The sequence below is a fragment of the Crocodylus siamensis genome, chromosome 5 (genome assembly GCF_052110815.1).
Source record: "Crocodylus siamensis isolate JL-2025a chromosome 5, ASM5211081v1, whole genome shotgun sequence".
Classification (NCBI taxonomy): Eukaryota; Metazoa; Chordata; order Crocodylia; family Crocodylidae; genus Crocodylus; species Crocodylus siamensis.
Genome location: NC_143399.1, coordinates 17,788,183 through 17,805,669, shown reverse-complemented (window position 1 = coordinate 17,805,669; position 17,487 = coordinate 17,788,183). Strand labels below are relative to the sequence as shown.

Sequence of the window (17,487 nt, the reverse complement as noted above, 5' to 3'; positions counted from 1 at the left end):
TTTTGGCAACATGGGCACACTGCTAGCTCATATTCAGCTTATTGTCTTCCTGCACTCACAAAAAGAGGGAGATGGAGAGTGGTGTTTTCCAAGTACAAAAAGGTGGAGAAGCTCAGCCATGAGGTCAGCAGCTGCTCCCCTGTTGCTCCCCACCTCCCCACTTGTCGCACTTTTCCATGAAAGCTATCTCTTGAGTAGTCAGGTGCACATTTTATGCTGTTCACAGTCTAAATGGTTTCTCCCCTTCTCTTCCTCATGCTTTGATTACTTTAGGACATCCAAGATGGAGGCAAGCTCAAAGAAAGGATCCATTTCGGGTTCTGGCAGCCAAAGACGAACGAGCTACATCAGCAGTTTCAGAGTTGGATCAATGAGTCGAAAAAACATATTAGTGGCTTCTGATGGCAAAACTATGGATAAAGGGTCTCTCATAGGTAGCAGGCATACTGTCCAGGTAATGCACTCTTCAGTATTTGTGTTTAATTGTTCTTTTCCAACATAGTGTGGCGGTGTATAGAGATGACAAAGACTTGTTTGCTAAGAAGAATGGAAACCAGTGCAGACGTTCCAAGGTGGATCCATTCATAAAGGGAAAAACAAAGTGTCTAAGGTCCTTTATCCTCTTTCTGTTGTACAAAGAAATCTTTTCAGCCTTTATTTTCCAGTTTACAAAGATGTGGACTATCTAGTATAGTCTTCTTTGTTTTTAATATTTTTTACTTTTTTCAAGAGTCTGTAGAAGTTCAGAGAAAGAACTGGATAGTTCTTAAAGGGCAGGAATGTTTAATGTTTAAAGAACTTTTTGTCCCCAAAGATTGTTAGTCATTTACCACAAATGGCTAAACAAAAATAAAATCTACGTACGTGTTCAAGGAAAAGTTAAATTCCAGGTACAACAAAATAATTATTTTTTAAAAATCAGCACTTTATATTAATATCCAACTTAGGCCTTGCATAAAAACTGGAGAATGTATTCTCAACCCAAGCTGAAGCACATGACACATGTATTTTTCTGCATCAGAGTGAGTTCATGATAACAAAGATTCACGTAGGTCCTGTACATCTCATTATCCCTGAAAGTAGAGCTGTGGCAGTATTTAATCCCTTTCCTTGCATTGATTTTGACTTTTGAAGACTTTCCAGTTCTAGTGTTAGCCTTTTATAAACATGTAAGAATTTAGTTCCTGATGAAACTTAAAGGAAATGGAGGGAACATCATTTTAAGAGATTTTTCCTCTCATAAACCTTTACTTTGTAATAATAATGCTTTGCAGTTCTGTAGAGCCTTTCAGCCAATCTTGTCAATGCACTTTACAAACAATAACTTCCTCCTGGCACTTGCAATGGGAAAGTATTATCTCCATTTTTCAATGGAAGACTGTAAGAAAGAGATTTAAGGGCTACGTCTCTTTAAGGGCTCTTCTCGTCTGGGCTGACAGCTTGGTTTCCAAGTCTAAAACAGAGACCCTCAAACCATGCTCAGCTGCTGCCCAACTCTGGACATACTTAGTCTGTAGGCACTTAAGTTTTTAATTAGGCATTCTCAGAAGTTCCTCACTTAATCAGGCAGTACAGCTCCGGGTTTATCTTGTGTCAGTATCCAATTGGGATTCTCAGACTGTGTTAATCACATGATGGGCTTGATCTTGAAGTTGTTCAGGTATGCCTATGAGATTGGCTCTGCACAAAATTAAGTGTCCATTTCCTTTCAAAACCTGAGGGTGGTGTCCCCTTTTTATGCAGTTACTCAGAACACTCACCCAAGGTGGGTGACTCCCCTACTTAAGATGATCAGACCTTATTTCCCACTTGAAACTGCCCTAGCCAGCTAGGCTGAGAGCATGCTTCATTGAAGCTGTTCCACTTTGTATGAAATAATCTGATAGTCACTGAGTCAGAGAAAGAAAAGCTAAAGTAGTCATCCAGGAGTGCAGGTCCTGGATTCTAGTTCCTACTCCAAGGATGGTTTAGTATTAAATACAAAAAGATCCTTAGAGTAGATGTGGGAACTCGGGTCTCCCTGGTCCCAGGTGCCTACCAGATTTATAGACTAGACTAGGACTGTCCAGCTTCTGAGTGACTGGAGAACTCAGCCTCCCCCCCACCCGACACATGCTGTATGGGCCAGAAGCCCCCTAGACTGCATGCCAGATCCTTTTGTCCCTATACCCTGTGCTGCATGGTGGGTGCCCCTTGCCATCACTGTTGCATTGCACCAGCACCCCAGGCCCTCACAGGACCCTGAGCTCTGGAATCTCTTGGCTGCACCCCCAGCGGCAGGAGCAAACAGAATTGGAAACTCCAGCAGCAGCAGGAGAAGAGTATGGGGGAATGGCATCAGGATTGAGAGCCTGGGGCCACAATTTAATCCCCCGGGGGCTATGGGTGGCTTGTGGGCTGCCAGTTAGACAGCCCTGAACTAGAGTATGTTCAATTTCTGATTCAATGAATATTTAAATATTTTGTGCAACATGGAACAGTTTTAACAAGAGGCAGTATAACCTTATAGTCCCTCTTCTGAAAAGTGGGAGTTAGGGGTTTGAAGCCCCTCTGGCAAAGAAGGGAACTGAACACAGGTCTTCCCATCCTGGATGACTGTGATAAAATGGAGGTACCTCCTTTTATGAACAACGTGTGCCCCCAGAGGCTGTGGGGAAGGGGCACAGCAACCAAGCACAGGCGGCGGTGGCGGCAATGGCATGGGCATAGCAGCGGTGAGTGGGGAGCTCCTGGAGGCATTCCTGACAGTGGTAGGGGTGGGCTGAGTGGGGAGCCCCTGCGAGCAGCCGTGTTGGTGCCAGCAGCAGGGATGGGTGTGAGGGGGTGGCAAGCACCGACCAGTAGTTGGCAACTGGCCACAGATGCTGTTGGCGGTGCGGGGGGAGGGGATGACGAGTGGTGACCGCCTGGCATGCGCCTCCAGCAGTGTCAGCAATGCTTTTCTCAGGGGGTGCACTGCAAATCTCAGGGGGTGCAGGTGCACCCCCTATGCGTTGGCCATGCCTTCTTTTCCTGATTACTGTTCCACCATTGTTGGACCACATCTCCTGCATCAGCTCATGGGATAGGGGTAGGGGTTCCAGGGCAAAAGATTATATGAAAGGGTTCTATGTCTTTAGAAAGTTTAAAAACCTCTGATTTAGAGCAACAAACCTCTGCTTTAGATGAAATAACCTGTGTTTAAATCCACATGGGAGATGGTGACAGTAGGATATTTATTTACCTGACAAAAGAAAGGAAATCTCATATCAAGTGTGAAGAAAATCTTGTTTAGCAACTTTTCAATCGACTTACTATATATATATTCTTGGATCAACTTGGTAATTTGGGGGGAGATTATAAAAGTTTAGGGTTGATAATTATCTTTCTAGATTATATTTTTTATACTGCTAACTTGATATTAGTACTGAGAGTCAGAAGGCCCCTTATTTACACCATCTTTTGCCAGCATTTAGATTCCCTAATTTTTCTACCATTGGAGCCATTAGAGAACAGCACAGCCTGAAAGGTCAGTAGGGCTGACCAGAAAGGGGATGTGGCTATGCCAGATGATGGATGTAGTTTCTCAGCATATCTCTGAAACAGCTTCTACTGGCAGAGATCATAAGAAGCAAATACCCTTACCCTCATTAGGAGAGCAGCAGTGCAGGTACCATCTACCCTCTCAAGGTTTCAGTGGCATGGGGAGTTTAGCTCTACATCAGAAAGGGTGACTGTGTTTCTATCCCTCCTGACCCAAATGAAGTTAAATGTTTCAGAGTTGCATATTTTCATCATTTTCACATGTTTAGGAAATCCAAGAATATATTTATTGTGCATTACTTCTGTATTTCCTTTAGGTTTTTGATGAACAAGGGAAGGATGTGACACCCCATCCTCTCCACCGCCCAGAACCAAGTTCAACACTACACAGACAAACCAAAATCTTGTCAGGACATGATTTCTCAGGGACCACAACAACTGATTTTCTGGCATCCTTATCCTTGCATCAGACATCTGGAATTAATGCTAGTTTAGTAGGTCCATTCTCGAGGTATGTTGCATTTTGAGAGTCAGATCCTGAGCCAGAGGTGTACCTGTTCTGGAATGACCATGCTTGAGAAGTTAGGAACAGGAATAATAGCGTGAGGTGAGGTATACTTGGCTGCTATTGCAGCCTTGCATGAATGGAATTTGTCAGTACTTGTGACATCTATAAATCTGTACCCAAGCACACCTCCCCATGGCCTATTGTTACTCCTTAATGGACAGCCTCAGGAGAGGCAAATGACTTCCTCACGAGTTCTTCCCCAGGTTCAAGAACTAGGAAGCCCAGGTTACAGCTTTTGTAATGTTCTGGCCAGTATGCAAAGGACATAAGGAAAACCAGTCTCAGTGTTAGAAAGGGAAGTAGTCTGCTACTAGAGGTACTCTGTAGTTAGAATGATATTGCAGCCACAGTATTCCAGAAGTGGTGAGATCCAACAAAGAAGTTTTGCATTCAAAAGCTTATCTACATAGTTGGTCCAATAAAAGATATCAGTCACCCTAAGAAATCTTTCCTCTCTAGTACGTACAGCAGAGTCTTGAAGGTAGACAGTTCTAGTTTCATATAAACTCCTTTTACTACTTTGCTCAGTTAGTGAGACCATCTGTCTCTCTACACAACATCTTTAAAAGAATAAGAAAATATTAATACTTGCTTACCTATGGTGCCTTACAGAAGTGCCGTAAAAATACGTTGAAGACCAAAAGTACCAAATGCTTGCATATAGTTTATTTATCTATGGCAGTGGTGATCAACCTCTGGCCTGTGGGTCAGATGTCATCAGAGTCATCATGTGTGGTTCGCTGGGCTCTCCAAGGGGTGGGAAATTTGCCAGTGAGGGAGTGGTGGCCGTTGATATGGCAGACTCCACCCTGCCAAATTCCCAAACCCAAAGCTTTGCACTGCCACTCACAACTAGAACATGCTCCTCTACCACTTCTGGATTGGGGCAGGAGCATGTCCCCTAGCCCCTTTCCTCTCTCCCTACTCCCCTTCTGGTGCAGAGCCAGGTTGGGACCAAGTCATGCCCTCTTTCCCCCTTGGGCCCAGGGTTGCAGCTGGGCTGCTCTGTGCTCCCTCTGTGTTGCCAGGTGGTGTTAACTGCACCAGTGCCAGGTGGGATCTGGCCCCCAGACACATGGGACACTGCCCATCTGGCCATTTGGGGAAAAAGTTGAGCACCTCTGGTCTATAGCAACATTTACCTCTCAGCTTAACCAGAGAACATGTGCCTAAAAACTCTCAGTTTAACCAGAGAACATGTGCCTAAAAAAATTGGTAATGTATTTTTAAAACAAAACAAACTGTTATATGTTTGTTATGGTTTCATATTTAAAAGACAGTAAGCATTGGTTAGATTTGAATATATTGATTTATTTTTAAATGATGGGCGTGTGATTATTAGTCTTTCACTAAGAACTGAAAATACTGAAGAAAATACTGTAAATCTCTTTAACTGTAATTCTTTTATTTAATGTATAAAATATTAATCCGTTGAGTTCTCTCATTTAAAATCAATTAAAATATTATGCACATGTATTTGTACATGATGTGTATTCTAACAAAAAAGATCCACCAATTTTAGTCCATATGCCTCTGCTTAAAAACAGCTGCTGAATCTATGTAGGTTCCCCAGTATGTTTAGAAAAAGCCAATTAGTTTTGATGAATACATGGAAGAACTATTTATGCTGAAAATTTAAAGTTCAGAAACTTATTGTGTCTAAGACATTATGAAAAAGTGGGTGCTGATGTCAAGTTTGTGGAGATGATGGTTGTTTAGCTAAAAAAATTCACAGAATTGTAAGGTCAGTAAAAGAAAGATTTTAAAATGTCTCTCCTGCAAAGGCTAGTAAATTTGATACTACTCTCTTAGTACAAAGCTTTTTATGATTTATGCTGCAGCACCTAGAACATTTTTTCTAGGTGTTTACGCAGCACCTAGAACAATTTAAGCTTAATACTAATTGGGGATTCCTGAGCACTATTGACAGGTATACAGATAATTAACTGGAAAAATCAGATGTCGTCTACAAAATGTGTCAATTCTGGAGGCTAAAGTTCCTCATTTCAACTGTGAAACAGAAGGATTCACTTTTAAAAGTGCATATCGCAGTGCACTTTTAGGTATAAAGCATATCCTGTATATCTGTAGTCACATACAGACATCCATTTTAAGGAAAAAAAGCAGTATACTGAGGCAACTGTTGTGCATAAACCTATTTTAAAAGACCACCACTGACCCACCACATCACTTTGATTTCATTTTAAATTTACACAGTAAACAAATATTGAATATGGTGATCTTATGAATTTCAAAGATGTTTAAAAGGCCTGGTCTTGAAAGTGCTACAGAGTGTGGACAAACATACATTTTAGCTGCTTTAAACTGGGATGGGGAGCTATTGCTCAGGAGGGGTTTCAGCTGTTTTGTGGGGCGAAACAGCACTGCTTCATTTCAAGCTCCTTTTCGACGGGACAGTGTTTCATTTAGAGTTTCATTTAGTTTTTAAGCGCTGTTCCATTTTGTTTTGTCCAAACTGTTTCGCTGTTTTGTTTTGTCCAAACTGTTTCACTTTTTCACCACTGTTTCAACATTTTGCCCATAGGCTGTAATGGTGAAGCACAAAACTGCCTATAACTTTATCATTTCTTGCCTGATTCAAATAAAACTTGCCAGGACGGTAGCCCCATCTGAGGCCATGAAGCCTGCCACGTTTCAAGGAGATAGGTGCAGGAGTTTCTGGGAAACTGCATCTCAGGCTGCTAAAAAGCAAAACTCACAACATGGGTGACACTGTGTATGTGGTAAGGCACTGTGGGGTCAAAACTGCAGGCCTGCTAGGCCCTGCTGAGGCCTTGGAGCCTGCCAGCTTTCAAGGAGATAGGTGCAGGGGTTTCTGGGAAACCACCTCAGGTTGCTGACAAGCAAAACTCGTGACATGTGACTATATGTGTGTTTTCCATCCCTCCCCCAGAGCACTGGGAAGGGACTTCAGGGAAGGATGATGGTCACTGGCCAGCTACACACAGTCAATATGAGAGCAGTCCTTCCCCCCCTTCCTCTTCCCTCTCTTTACTTTCTGTTTCCCTGCAGGCAAACCCAGCTTGAGCTTCAAAACTTCAAACCTTTAAAATGTTTCAACTGCTCTCATTTTGTTTTGAGGCTGTTTCAAAGCCCTTTGTTGCATTTCAATCGCGCTGTTTTGAGCTCAGAATGAGTCGAAACAAAACAGCTGGTGAAATTTCGCGCAGCCCTACTGATTTGTCTGATTTAGATTTGCATGATTCTGCAGCCATGCAAGTTAACTGAATGAAGTGGGACTAAAGTTAGAGCTACATTCGTATCACTACAGAATCATGAAGCTGTAACAGTTGCATTTGGACAGTTTCTATGAATAACCTTTGAAACAGTTGTTACATCTACCCAAAGACTACCTCCTCCTCCCTTTTTTTTTCTCTATGGTGCCTGGTTGCATTACTACAGAGCAAGACTGTATGCTAAGAATGGATTCCAGATCTTTTTTAACTCCCCTCTGTCTGCATCCTCACACATCTTCTTGGAAGAATTCTTGTTTTTAACTTTCTCTTAAACCAATTCACTTTTTCTTTCAAATGTCTTTGTACAATTTCTTTTGCAATGCGAGCATTTATTACATACAATATCACAATGTAACTTGATTACCTTGACATCAGTACTTCATTATTATTGCATTGCTTTGATTACTGACTTTTTAACTAACACACATTATTTATATCTTCCATTTGTTATTGAAGGACATATGGAAGCAGCGGTATTTCTAAATCAACCATATCTACAACTGAATCTATGGCAGATGAAATAGTGGAACCTGGATCTAGACGAGACACAGTTATTAGCTTATCTGGTAAAGAGAGCATATTTCTGTTTTTACACATATTCATAGTTCTGATTTCAGGCAGTGGTCCCCACTCATTCCTTGCAGGTAACTTGTTGCCTGTGATCCCCAAACCCCATTAAAAATCTGGAGTCGATCTGTGTTAGTTGACAAGAATGACCTGAAATCCTTTGCAGCTGACAAAAGTTGTGAACTGTTGAGACCTCTCCCCCAGCGTTGCTTGTGACTACAGGAATCTAGAAATTTAAACCTAAGGATGACAAAGAGAGTAATTAATGCACAAAGTTTTCCTAAGAGTATCACTTAGTGTATCCCAAGCTTGGGAACTACTTTTTGGAGCGTGATCCTCTGTGAACTGCTATGCTAGCTTCTCAAGGATCTCAAAGCCCCGAAGTATTTCTAATTTTCATCACTAACTTTATAATTAGGTTCCCCTCTTTTAATTTTAGAACAGAAAAATCTCTTAGTTCTTTGGCCTTATATAATTTTGCAGATGTGCAGGTGAGGCGAGAGGAGGTCAGAGAACATCTGACAAAAGAAGACTTAGAGAAGAGAGCCGCTGTTTACCTCACAGAGACAGAAACTCTCTGGATACTGGACATGCCAACTGTCGTGGTGTCTGTAGAATCCGAAGAAGCTGAAAAACTACAGTATGTATTTTTACAGTTGTATACATGCTTCACTATCCCAGGTTGAGTTTTCATTGACTACAAAGATTTGAAAAAGACACATCAATTAATAGGATCAAGGTCCTTACTATCCATCGTTTATAAAACAACTTTTTCTTAAATGTCTTCTTACTGGTCTCATTTGCATCTCTAAACAAACTCATGTTAAAACTAAATTTTTGCTGACTGAATTCAGACCTTTCATCTACTATGGCAGGTAACACGTAGTATCTTAGTGATAGCAGAACTCATTACTAAAGTGATTGTTTTACCATAAAAAACATAATTTTCTTCTACCCAAGTAAAAAGGCTTTCAAAACCAAATGATGGTCTTTATTTACTGCCAGTCTGAGACCCATTAACATGCCATGTATGGGAGAACATGAGCAGTTTTTATTGCTTGAAATCATTTATGTGATAATGATATCCAAGCACAGGAAAAGCACACTGCTAGCAAACCTTAAAGAGATGCACTTAGCTAAAATGGCATTTATATGACATTAGAAACACGGGGGAAGAGAACTGTTTACTTCAAAATACAACCCTCCCCAACCACTAGATAAGGCAAATACTTCATATTAAGCAAGCTACTCATAATAAAAAGCCCTGTGCTTGGTAGCAAATTTGTAGATGGAATGGGATCCAGGTGGCTAGGGAGAGAACATACAGCACAGTCAGATTTAGATGCAAATGTTTTTCCCCCAGCAATTTATGACTTATAGTATCTAAAATAATAAGAATAAGAATTAAAAGAATACTAATGTAGCAAATGTCTCTGGAAACATTATTTTTCACGTAGATTTTTCATTCAGTAATTCTTAAAAGAAGTAATCTAAAATATACAGCTATTATGTTTCCTCAGAGTTTCTTATAGCGGCTTCAAGCACACAAAACCGCTATCATTTTCTCTCACTCAGTCCATTTATGCAGTATTGAACATGAACAGGCTCAGCTGCACATACTTAGTTCCCACTTCAGTGTTTCCTCCCTGAGCTGCCTCTGAACTTTGGCTGGGTGTTAACAACACACAGGATACGTCTTTCTGGCTTCCTCTCAGGAATATCAGTGGAGTAGTGGACTGAAGCAGTGAATCACTCTCTGTCTTCAATAATAGACCTATATACCTTGTCACAAAGTGTTTGCAGAATTAAGCTCTAATGCCTGGGATCCAGGCTCCTAAAGATCACTAAAACTTTGCACTGGTATATTAACAAGCTTATAACTAATGGGCATCTGCTTCTAGTAGAGGCTGTAGGGAAAATGCATCCTTTGTGCATGATGCATCTCCAGCCTGACCTCCCCTGACACTGTCAGAACACAGTGTACCCAGGGGGAGAAACAAGGTGAGGAGTATCAGAGAGTCCTTCAGCTCTGACTTAACCTGTGTGCTTAGCACCTATTGTCAACTGAGTGGGAATGATTGGTGCTCTTTTCTGGGGGTAACAACATTGTTGGTGGACTCAGGGAAAATTTATGTGTGTCTTTAGGTTGTTAAAACTGAAATAACTGAGAAATAGTTACACATTTTCTCTTTACTATTTCCACAGTCATTGTAGATGAGACAATATAGAAATCAGTTTCACTCTTACATTTAGGCAACATGTAATTCTGCTCTGCAACAGAACTGTCGGTTTTTCAATTATAGCTAGATTTCACTAAAATTCAGCGGTGTTCAGATCTGGAATTTTGCTCATTTTTAGGCACAATTTCTACTCCAAAGTAACACTGTAAAGTTGAAAAAGTACCCACTGATGGGGATTATTGAGATTTAAACAAATTTCCTCTTTACTGTGAAAAGAAGGAACAGTAGATTTGCACAGAGAACAAACCTGTTCAACCTGTAGTCTTAAATGGACTTTTTTTTTCATTTGTGTTAACATTGCATGCTTTTTAAAGGGAACGGAACAAGGCTTATATAGAGCTCTGTAAACACAGAACTGGCAATGATCGCTTTGTGGAAAGGATGATGCAAACTCTTAATGGAGCCCCAAAGAATAAAGAAGTGCAATGTGACAAAATCCTTACAGAGGACAAAGGTAAATTATTATTCAGAAAAGTGGTCAATATGGATAATGGTACTTGGTAAGAATGGAGCCTATTAAATATTTTCTACATTTGCTAATTGTTATTGTGGTTTACTAATTTTTAAACTGAGTTTACCCACTACTTATCAAACTTAGATTTAGGAGAATACTAAAAGCACAGAAAGCCCTTGGGATCTAATGGGAATCCCTTTGCACAGGTATGGCAGTGAAAGGATGCAGGGAGCCCTTTCCTTTCTTGCATCCTCAGTGCAGGAGCCAGCCAAAATGTCAGTTTCTGCATTTCCTGACAATAAAAAGTTTAAGACAGGCTGGAATGGTGGTCTTCATCCCAAAGGAAAAGTGGTGGGGGCATCACTAGGACCCTGCCTCACTTCTGTTCTACTAATATGTAGAAGGTGTTCCATGGAGCAGCACACTCTGCATCCATTGAGACAGTATATTAGTGGCTCTTAAGAGTTTTTTTCTGCATACTTACTGCCTGCCTCAGCACCATATGATCAAAATGCCTGACAAGACAAACCTTCAGTCAGACTCAATATCTTTTTGAGATTCAAAAGTGTACTGTTCCTATTTTGTCTGTAACTGTTCCAGGGACTTTGGTTTCAGGTCAAGAGAGAAAGGACAAGCTATATTACCATGAGCCTGGTTCTCATAAGGTACTTTAATTATTGGGATGTCTGCTGGGAGGAAAAAACAGTACTTAAGCAGTCAAGAAAATTCTTGAACTGTGTTGGTTATAACTTCTTGGTATAGATGGTTGAGAGGTCAACTAGGTGAGAAGCTCTTCTTGACTCGTTGCTCACAAATAGGGAGGAATTGGTTGAGAATGTGAAGGTGGAAGCTAGCTCCAGTGACAGTGGCCACATCTACATGAGACACTGACTGTGCAGTCATTTAGTATAAACAAGTACTAAATGACTGCACAGTAACTGGAGTTACTGCACAGTAGCATTGCCAAAATGCTTTTAGGTGACACTGACTGCACAGTAGCTCCTTACTGCTGCACAGTAGTGTTGCGTCACGCCTCCTGCCATGCAACGCTACTGTGCGGTAGTAACAAGCTACTGTGCAGTCAGCGTCTCCTGTAGACGAAGCCAGTGACTGTAAAATAATAGAGTTTAAGATCCTGAGGGAAGGAAGGAAGGAGAGCAGCAGAATAAACGCTTTGGACTTCAGAAAAGGAGATTTTAACAAACATGGTGAACTGGTATGCAGGATACCTTGGGAGGCAAGTCTGAGGAGAAAATGAGTCAAGCGGAGTTGGCTGTACTTTAGGGAGGTCATTTTAAGGGTGCAGGAGCAAACTATCCTGATATGACAGAAGATTGTGACACGCATTTTGGCAGTGGCGGCTCTGGGATGACGCACAGCAGGTGGACAGATGGTTGTTGCATGAGCTGGGAGAGGTATGACAGCCATGGGCCAGGCAGCGGTCAGCGTGGCAGGGCAGCAGGGCCAGCATAGTGACCAACAGGAGCGCAAGGCACTAGTTGTCACTGCCACGGGCAGAGGCAGAAACAGCCATAGCATGAGAAGGCAAAGACAGTGAGGAGAGCACTGCTGTATGCTGTCCCTGTGCTGTGTATGCTGCTTCTGGCCTGGAAAATGGCTGGCCAGAGAGCAGCAAGCAGGGCTGGCATTTGAAGAGAGCTGCTGGCTGCTGGCAGCTGTGGCTGGAGTCTGGAGCTCCCTCAATGGTGGCTGGGGCCTATTGCAAGCCTCCAGAAAGTGGAAGCAGATTGGTAGCAAATCTGCTTCTGCTTCCCTGCACGTGTAGGTGCCTGTTAGGTACCGTTTACTCATGAGTAATTTACATGCAAGTAAACTGGTGCTGCAGCAAATGCACGTGTAGTTTGTCAAAACAGAAATGTTATTTGCTATACAAAGTCTAATATTTCTGGCAACTATAGTTTTTATAGTATATCTTTAGAAGTAAAATAATATAGTATTGTACAATTCATTTCTAGGAATAATTGCCACTTCCTGGGACTTGTATGATTCTTTTAATGCCTTGGAAACTACAGTTATACCATCAATAACAGGAGGTAGCCGACCAACGAGTGTGAGTAGCAGTAAATCTGTTGTGATGAAAGATCATGACCGTACCACATCTACAACTTCTACCGACAGAGGTAACTTTTTTCTAAGTTTAAAATTATGCAGTGTTTGCATCCTTAAAGTTGTGAGTATTGTCTGTGCTCTCATGCAAAGTAAAATTATATTGAGAACATGTTCAGACTGTACACTTAGCACTGGAAGTTAAGGTAGGGCTATAACAATATTAAGGGTACATATATAACCTTACCTTTGCTCTTTTTAGGTAAGTTCTGTGATAGTTACATGGTCACTACTACAGCTAAAAAGAAATATGGTATTCCATCATATATTTTTTTCTAGTCTTAGCTACACACTGTTATATTGTGTACTTCAAGACAGTATAAAAAAGCATGAGGGACAGTCACATACTATGTTTTAGACAACGTAGTATTCTGTACAATTTTTAACAATTTCCGGCAATACTTAGCCATATACCTTTCTTCTGATTTTTACTGGTCACAAGATTATAGTCTGTATTACAGGAAACAACAGCAAGCTTTTAGCTCAAGCTGTAAGCAAAAAAAGACTTAAGTAGACAGGACAGCATTTGTCTATCCCTTGAGTGTTAAACATTCATCAAAGCCCTGTTACCTCTTCCAGCCAAGGACGAGACAGGATTCCCTTTGCAGCCTGTTGTGGCTTCTCCTTTAATTAACCAGAGGTATTGCTACTGAATGATGTGAGACCAATCTGTTTTATAGGCAGACAAGGTTCTTTGGGTGAATCTGATATCTCTTATTAAACCAACTTAAACAGTTGGGAAAAAAGATTCCAACTATTTAAGTTGGTCTAATAAAAGATATCAGATTCACCCAAAGAACCTTGTCTGCCTGTGTCTTTAGACCAACACAGCTACAAGCTACACCATCTGTTTTATCACATTTACTCTCTAGGGTGCCTTTGAAACACTTATAAACCTGCTGACCCAGGTGCGGGGAGACTAGTACAAAGAACTGGTTCTCTCTCTCTCCCTCATGGCTTTGTTCTGCTTCACAGGCTTAGTCATACAGTTGTCATTTTGCTTAAAAGAACCCTTTCAGAATCAAATGGCAGACAAATCGCATTTCCATTTTTTCTCATGTTACTAATATTATCTTAGATTATTAAAACTGGGAAACAAAAGCATGCACTTCCCTCATTCATGTAATTTCTTTTTTGCGCTGCACTTAGTTTCAGCAATGGAAATGTACATGAATGGTTTATTTTTGCTTATGCTTATAGTTTTACTTCCTGGGTCTCAAATATAAGTCCAATTTTGTAGTATTTGAGTTATAAATATTGTATGAGAATGGTTAAATCTAAACAAAAAAAATCTCTCCTTTTAAAATGTGTATATGGGAAAATCTTATTAAAGTTTACTTTGTCTTTTAAAAAAGAACTTAATTTGGGGGTCTCAATTATTTTGAATGATCTCTTCAACTTTTATATCTAAATAAAGGGCTAAAGTCTGTATTTTATGTGTATGCATATGACTGGGTTGTACATATAACCTAGAACAAAATTCAGTTTCAGGAGATGGTAGCATAAGCAGTTTGTCTTATAAATATTAAAAAAGAGAACTAAAGAAAAAAAGTTGAAGTTAGAGATACTTGTTGCTCCTAATAAGCTTTGTTTATCATACCTCTCCCCAGTTTTTCCCTGCAAGATGTAGTGAATTGATTTAATACATCTACCTTTTGCAATATTATCTGTTTCCAGAAAGTACACACTCTTCTATAATCGATTTGGAAAGTGTTATTCTTGCCAAAATTCAAGAGGAGGAGGAAGACCATTCAGAAGCTATATTAAAATCAGAGAAATTTCAGCAGGATTTATTTGTTATGGAAAGGATTCTAATGGAGAATGTTTTTCAGGCCAAACTTGCTGCATACCGGCAACTTCCTGTTCTTATAGGTATTTTTCTCATTGGATAAGGCATTGTTAAAATAAATCTATGCACATTATCAAAAACATCAAGTAAATGTTTCCTAAATCCAAACTATGTACAGAAAAACAAGTTATTTTCGAAAAAAGGGCGGGAAAGGTTTGCAATTTGGATTGTTCAGTTCTAGCTCTATTTATCTAATACCCTGCAGAGCTGTATGATAGGGCTGAACAAGTGATTCTTGACTTGCCTTTTCTCCTTCATTAACAGCAGCAAATGAAGACTTATTTACAAGTTTCTTAATATACTTTGTTCCTGAAACTCAAGTTATAGATTCTATTTAAATATGCTGTTTTGGTTTTACATTTCTGCACCTGAATACAGGGCCTTTCAACCTTAAAATTCAGCCCAGATTATGAGTAAAAAAGTTTTAATCTTTTAATGGCTTTACAATGTGAATGAAGAGGTCAGTTCACTTGCAGATGACAAGTTACACTATTTGGAATCATTGTGCAGAATCTTAACAGAAAAGCCAAGGGCTAAGTGGGCTAGGAGACTGAACTACCCCCATGTCCAGTAAGGGAGGTCTAATTAAAAGAGGGAAGAAAAATATTTATGGTGTAAGGGAGCCACCTTTATTGTAGCTGTTCATTGCATAGATAGATCTTCTTAGATGAGGTCAACCCAATATTCTCCACAAGCAACACATTAATTATTCAGACACATACATACCTTTTAAAGATAGTATCAATAGAACTTTCAGTCTTAACTTTTAACTCATTTATATCCAAGTCACAAAAGTCCAGTCTTGCAACCTCTATGGTACACAGTCCCTGCATTGTATTTGCTTTTGTTTGATACTTCAAAAGGAGGGAAATAGTTTAAGGGAAGATTTCTAAAGCTCAAACAGGAGCTAGATCTCCAATCCCTACTGAAAATCTAGACTGTATGCATGTAAGTTGATAGGAATAACTAGATAGCCTTTGCCAGCTGACAGAAGTTGTGAACTGTTGAGAAACAAAAGACTCCATAACCAATTAAGTAAAACTTATTTTTGATAGATGCAGTTTCATTTTAATTATATCAGAATCACCTAGCAATTTTCTAACATGGATTCCTAAAGTTTGGCATCAAAACTGAAGAATTTCTTAAAATTTCATAAAATTGGAAGTTGGAAGGAAACTTTGTTTCCTTGGGGAAAAGCTATTCCATAGCTATCTATCAGGTTCTTAGAAGGCAGGGTAGATATGCACTTTTATAGGAACACTTTGCAGGAAGCGTTCTGAGTTACAACAAGCTTTGGGACCAAATAGAAGTTCACTGTTGGTTTCAGGGGGTAAGGGAATCTAGCTACTGGCTGCGAGCCTGCAGCTGGTTTTGCCTAGCAATGGCCCCTTCTCCCTCCCAGCCTGTTCCTGTTTTCAGAATGGGAGGGGGAAAAGGGAGCAGAGGGAGTTCATTTTAGGGGTTCCTCAGTTGGCACTGGAGGGTGGGGTGAGTGCATTGGAGTGCCCCCACCTTGTTGGTGGGGGGGGGAGCTCCAGCATACCCACCCCACCCCACTCTCCAGCAGGGCTGAAAAAAAATCAGACTCCCTTTCCCCACTTCCATTCTGAAAACAGCTCAGAGGGTGGCAAGCAGGCAGACGCAAGTTACAGAAGATGTTCTGTTTTGAAAAGTCTTCACCTGAACCCTCATGCATTGAGGTTTCAGATTTTCACCTGATCAGCCATTTTAAGCAGTCTACAGCCATGCACTTGTGTTTGGTCAAAGCTATAGACTGCTTTCTGTGGCCAGATCAGGTAAAAATTGTCACTTCTGTTTGTGTCCTAGGTTTCTAGTGAGACTGAGCAGGACTGCAGATCTATGAAGTAAATATGATGGAGGTTCTTCTGGATTAATTTATTTTAGAACCAGCTCTTGCATCACATGTTGGTGAAAGTACAAGTGAAGTACAAGTAGTCGAAACACCGGCAGTGGCAGAAGAGAACGCAGAAGAGGAGGAAGCAGAGAAGGAAATACTTTCTTCTGATCTTCCCACTTTAAGTAGTGCATCATTTTTTATGGATCCAAGTGAAGCCCCAGAAGAAGTCTTACCTCCCAGTTTGGAACGACTGTGGTCTTATACATGTGACCTGACTAGTGGGCACAATGTAAGCAGCATGGCTTGGAACAAACTAAATCCAGTAAGTTAACATATTCTTCTAAACTTTGGGGGGTAATGGATACATAATCGTCAAGATAAAATTACAAGTCCCGCATTTCATATACTATGCTGGAGTAGGATGTGAATGTAGGATGGATGTGTATCAGAAGATACCTAAGTGAGCTTAGGTACTAGACATAGTATAACTGCATTAGCACAGTGCTCTGCCAATGCTAATATACTCTGTTTCTCAGCTGGGTTAACTTGCCCAGAGTCCCATGCTAACCTGTTTATGCAGCTTTCAATACTCAAGCTAACTCATTCAGGGTTAAGTCAAGTATATCAGCGCAGCACTAGATTGTATACAGTGTAAACCCATCCTAAGGCATAAGCTTTGTATTCACAATTAACTGTAGGCTGGAAGATATTTAAAAATCTGGGCCAAAATTTTTACATAAGTTGAAGTATATTTACCAATCTGTGCTTTTGGTTTTTAGGATCTTTTGGCTGTTGGTTATGGACAATTTGGTTTTAAAGAACAGAAGAAAGGCTTGGCTTGCTGTTGGTCACTGAAGAACCCTATGGTAACACAGAGCTAAAAAGTAGCTCAATACAGTTGTTGTTACTTTTGTATACATTTGCTGTGATAGTATTTGTCTTAATTAGTATAAGATTATTTAATTTCCTATTCCTGTTTGCCTGGTGCAGTCAATTGTTTGTTGGCTTAGAGTATGTTCCTTCTGGAGAAGGGGTTTTTGTTATA

The 17,487-nt window shown here is 40.4% G+C and overlaps 2 protein-coding genes across 2 annotated transcripts in view; one reads left to right on the top strand and one right to left on the bottom strand.

Annotated features, from left to right (window-relative positions):
* The window catches only part of DNAI4 (dynein axonemal intermediate chain 4), a 32,921-nt gene that overhangs the window by 1,433 nt on the left and 14,001 nt on the right, over positions 1 to 17,487 (top strand). Inside the window, exons 2-10 of the mRNA XM_090049251.1 lie at positions 274 to 454; positions 3,840 to 4,033; positions 7,804 to 7,913; positions 8,398 to 8,554; positions 10,469 to 10,608; positions 12,585 to 12,749; positions 14,413 to 14,607; positions 16,490 to 16,764; positions 17,222 to 17,308. Coding sequence (XP_089905377.1) covers positions 274 to 454; positions 3,840 to 4,033; positions 7,804 to 7,913; positions 8,398 to 8,554; positions 10,469 to 10,608; positions 12,585 to 12,749; positions 14,413 to 14,607; positions 16,490 to 16,764; positions 17,222 to 17,308 — 1,504 coding nt within the window. The remainder of the gene's footprint in view (positions 1 to 273; positions 455 to 3,839; positions 4,034 to 7,803; positions 7,914 to 8,397; positions 8,555 to 10,468; positions 10,609 to 12,584; positions 12,750 to 14,412; positions 14,608 to 16,489; positions 16,765 to 17,221; positions 17,309 to 17,487) is intronic.
* DYNLT5 (dynein light chain Tctex-type family member 5) overlaps positions 8,569 to 17,487 on the bottom strand; it is a 54,108-nt gene continuing 45,189 nt past the window's right edge. The window contains exon 7 of the mRNA XM_090049255.1: positions 8,569 to 8,611. Within this exon, the coding sequence (XP_089905381.1) occupies positions 8,605 to 8,611 (7 nt within the window). The 3' untranslated portion in view covers positions 8,569 to 8,604. The remainder of the gene's footprint in view (positions 8,612 to 17,487) is intronic.